We start from the raw sequence: 4,536 nt of genomic DNA on the forward strand, positions 1-4,536 counted from the left end.
GGGAGGGCGGGGGAGCGCAGCAGCGCCGCCTGGCGAGCGGGCGGTACCCCCGGCTCCCCCACCGCCCTATACATCACTCCCCTATACATCATAGCCCCTATACCTCACACCCCTATACGTCACACCGCTATATATCATAGCCCCTAATTATCATAGCCCCTAGATATCACACCCTTATACATCACACCCCTGTATGTCATAGCCCCTACACATCACACCCCTATATATCACACCCCCGTACAGCCCACCCCCTCTACAACCTACCCCTATACATCATGCCCGCTGCATAGCGCACCCCTATATACAGCCCACCCCCTATACAGCCTGACACAGGTGCAGGGCCCCATGGCACAACCCTGCTCTCCATGTCGTGTCCTCCCTATAGGCGTATACCTCCTGCTGCCCCATGGGCAGCATCCCCTATAGGGGAACTGCTGCTATAGGTAGGCAGCATCCCCTACAGGGACCCCTCCTCACCACCCTGGCATCCCCAGAGCCGTGACAGCGTGGCACAACATGGTATGGTACAGCACGTATGGCATGGCACAGGGCACTATGGCACCGTGCAGCACATATGGTACGGCACAGCATGTATGGTATGGCACAGCACAGTGCGCCATGGCACGGTGCAGTATGTACAGCATGGCACAGCACAGTATGGCACACCACAGCACAGTGCAGCACATATAGCATGGCAGACAATGGTGCACCACGGCGTATTGTGTGGCACAGCACAGTGCACGATGACATAGTGCCATACATACAGCACGGCACGGCACAGCACATATAGCACAGCGTATGTATGGTGTGGCACAGCATGGCGCACCACAGCATGGCACAGTACGTATGACACAGCACAGCCTGGTGCCCCATGGCACAGTGCCATACACAGAGCATGGCATACCACGGCACGATGCAGCACCTACGGCACAGCACGGTGCACCACGGCACAGTACAGCATGCATGGCGTGGCACGGCATGGCACACCATGCAGGGCATGGCGCAGCACGTACGGCACGGCAAAGCACACTGCAACACGGCATGGTATGTACAGCATGGTGCAGCACGGTGCACCGTGGCACAGGGCTGAACATACGGCACGGCACACCATGGCAGGGCGCAGTACATATGGCATGGCATGGCATGGCACGGCATGGCATGGCGCAGTATGGCATGGTGCAGTGCACCATGACCTGGTGCAGTACGGCACGGCCTGGCACACCACAGCATGGCCTGGCACACCACAACCCGGTGCAGTGTGGCATGGCATGGCACAGTACGGCACGGTGCAGTACGGCATGGCCTGGCACACCACGGCACGGCCCGGTGCCCCATGTCCCGGTGCAGCATGGCCCATCCCGGCCCGGCTCGTCCTGGCGCGCCCCTGCCCAGGGGTTCTCCACCACCCGGTCCCTTCTCTCCAAATCCTTTATTGCAGCAGCCCGGCCCCCCCCAGCTGCCCCCCCGCGCTGGGACCCCCTGGAAGCACAGGACAGAGAGAAGGAAGGGTGGGGGGAATATGAAAATGCCGGATCCTGCCCAGTGCTGGGGGCAGTTCCTGGGGCAGGATCAGCCCAGACCTCCACCAAACAGCGGAAAAACACCCAGGGGAGGGAGCACCGACACACACGCCGAATCCCCCAGGGGCCAAATCCCCGCCGTTAGATGCGAACGGTGTTGATCCGGAGGGGCTGGACGTTCTTCCCATTGGCGTGACTCTGCCCAGGGCTAAAATAGGAGCAGAGCTTGCCAGGAAACCTCTCCCGAAAGGTGTAGAGCCAGGACATGTCATCGGCGTTGTAGAAGATGAGAAGCCCCTTGTCGTAGTCCAGGAAGACCCCCACCTTCTCCAGCTTGCTCTTGACGTTGAGCCGGGTCCAGGGCTCGGTGCAGGCGCTGTACTGGTTGCCGTCGTGCATGACGATGCAATAAAAACCTCGGCTGGGTTGGATTTGGATGCTCCCCTTGCGGGTGACGGCTTCATGGGCCAAACCGATCATCCACTGGGTCTTCTCGGAGACCACCACCTCCCAGTAGTGGACCCCGCTGCCGAACGCCTCTGAACCCAAGACCGAGACCTCCACATCGAAGCGTTTGGGGGAGTCCTGCAGCGGTTGGGGGTGCAGGTTGCCGTACGCCACGATGGTGCAATCGTCGGAGAGGATCAGGCGGTGGTGAGCAGTGCCGGGGTCCAGCGTCAGGGCTGCTGGCACTGGGGGGGGATGGGACACAGGGACAAAGGGGGACAAGTGTCAATGAAGCCCCCAGACCCAGCACAGGTGGCTCTGCCCCACTGGTTTGCAAACCACTGTGGCGCAGAGGCCACTGGTGCGTCCCCAACCCTCACCATTGCATCCCCATCCCTCACTGGTGATGCCCCCATCCCCGTCCCTCACCAGTGATGCTCCTGTCCCCATCCCTCACCAGTGATGTCCCCGTCCCTCACCAGTGATGCCCCCATCCCTGTACCTCACCAGGAATCCCCCCCGATCCCGCAGCCAGCTCATCCCCGTGCCTCTCACCGGGATGGATATCCTGGAAAAGGGATTTCCAGATGGTGTACTGCAGTGGCCCCATGTATTTGGAGGTGGGAAAGTCCTCATAGGTCAGGTTGGTCTCGTGGATCTTTCCCTTCAGCCTGCAAAGGAGAGATGATGGAGAAGGGGGGGACAACACAGGGGACCCCGGCGTCACCCCGGTCTTGCCCACCTCTCGGAAAGGGAAGCGACGCCGGCTAAAAAGACGTGTTTGTCGGCTTCGGCCAAGCGCTCCTGGAGGATCTGGCTGCCCTCCTGCACCTTGCGGAGCTGCTGGCTGTAGCGTTGGATCTTTTGCTCGATGTCGGTCAGCGTCCGGGCCGTGTCTGCCTCCAGCTCCTCCAGCATCGCCTTCTGCCGCTCCCGCAGCAGCCGGTGTAGCCGCTCAAAAGCCTCCCCAATAGTCACCCGCAGGCTCTTGGCTGAGGACTTTTGGGGTGCAGGTGGGTGTCAGGACCTCCCAAACCTGTCCCGACCCCTCCATGAATTTGTAATTCCCCAAATATACCCCTACAGCCTCACTAACTCAAACAATTCTGGATGCTCCGAGCATCCAAGGATGGATGTTTGACCCTGCATCCCTATAGAAAACCTAAAAAAACCCCAAACCCCATTGCTGGTGGCTATGGAGGGAAAAACTGAGCTTTGCTGAAAGCCGAACCCCTGAGCAAGGAGAAGGCAATAAATATAAAATAAATTTTTAAAGATAAATAAAAGCAGCCCTAAAGGAATTAAAAGAGGGGTGAGCAGCCTGATGGGTGGCTTCATCAACCTGCCGGCAGGTTCTGGGCTACCACAGAAGGAAAAATGGGGCGGATTCGTGAAACTGTGGGGTTTGGGGTCTTGGGACGTCCCAAAATCAGGCTGGTGAGGATGGGGTGCTACCGGGGGGCGCAGCCACGTTCCCGCTCATACCTTGGTCTCAGCCAGCTGCCGTTTGAGGAGGTGCAGAGCTTCGGTGTGGCCACGCTCGCTCTCCTGCAGCCCCTGGAGCTGCTCCTTCAGCTCCCGCTGCAAGACAGGGAGGAAAAAAATAAACAACCCCATAAAATAGGGGATTTGGGGGGAAAAAAGGGATCCCCGCAGGCAGCTTTCCTGCCAAAACCCAGCTTGTGGGGTACAGGGGTCATGGGGAAGGGGGGGACAGGGGGTGGCAGGGGCACGGGGGTCCTGTCCAGGGCAGAGCTGGGGGGTGGGTAATGGTCTGGGAGAGGTCCTACTTGGGAGGCAGCTCAGCAGATCCATGGGGGTGCATGGCCAGCTGGTTTGGGGGTCCCAAAGGACCCCTGATGTGGACAGACAGACAGATGGGCAAGGGGGAATCCCATGAGGGGAGGGGACAGACACACAAGAACATGGATGGGAGGAAGCCACGGGGCTGACCCCAACAGGGACAGAAAGGGTGCAGGGAGCTGGGAGCCAACGCTGAGGCGAGAGGGGACAGAGGGATGAAGGAACTCAGTGGAGCAGCGCAGGGCAGGGGATCCTGCAGGGATGCCACTCTGTGGCCGGGAAGGGATGGAGGGAGGGATGGACCCACCTGCAGCTCCTCGAAAGCGTCATCCACGTTGGTGACCTGGTGCTGCTCGTGCACGGCAGGCTCGTCGCAGAAGAAGCAGACAACGGCGCGGTCGGTGAGGCAGAAGAGCTTGACCTTCTCGTGGTCCTTGCAGGGGAAGGGGCTGCGCTGGGCACCCAGGATGGCGTCCAAGGGGAAGGCGCTGTAACGCTCCACGATGTTGGCCAGCTTGAGACTGGGGGCCAGGGTGGGTTCGGCAAAGGTTCGGCGACACTCAGGGCAGTCACGGGTGCCCTGGGGTTCCTGGCGCACCCAGTGCTCGGTGATGCACCGGCGGCAGAAGTAGTGCTCGCAGCCGAAGCTCACCGGGTCCTGGTAGATGCTCAGGCAGATGGAGCAGAGCAGCTCGTCCTTCAGGCTGCAAGCCATGGCTCAGGGCGGGGGGAGAGGCTGCGGGGCAAAGGTAAAGGGGGGGTCCTG

At 60.4% G+C, this 4,536-nt stretch overlaps 1 protein-coding gene across 1 annotated transcript; it reads right to left on the reverse strand.

The window, feature by feature from the left end:
- Positions 1-1,661: 1,661 nt before the first annotated feature.
- TRIM62 (tripartite motif containing 62) lies at positions 1,662-4,485 on the reverse strand. Its single transcript, XM_009646496.1, has 5 exons — positions 4,078-4,485; positions 3,453-3,548; positions 2,710-2,966; positions 2,523-2,638; positions 1,662-2,212 (listed from the first exon to the last, which is right to left on the reverse strand). Exons 1-5 carry the CDS (start codon positions 4,483-4,485, stop codon positions 1,662-1,664), a joined length of 1,428 nt encoding a protein of 475 aa, XP_009644791.1.
- Positions 4,486-4,536: the final 51 nt, after the last annotated feature.

Source organism: Egretta garzetta, unplaced genomic scaffold, assembly GCF_000687185.1.
Source record: "Egretta garzetta isolate BGI_Z169 unplaced genomic scaffold, ASM68718v1 scaffold69, whole genome shotgun sequence".
NCBI lineage: Eukaryota > Metazoa > Chordata > Aves > Pelecaniformes > Ardeidae > Egretta > Egretta garzetta.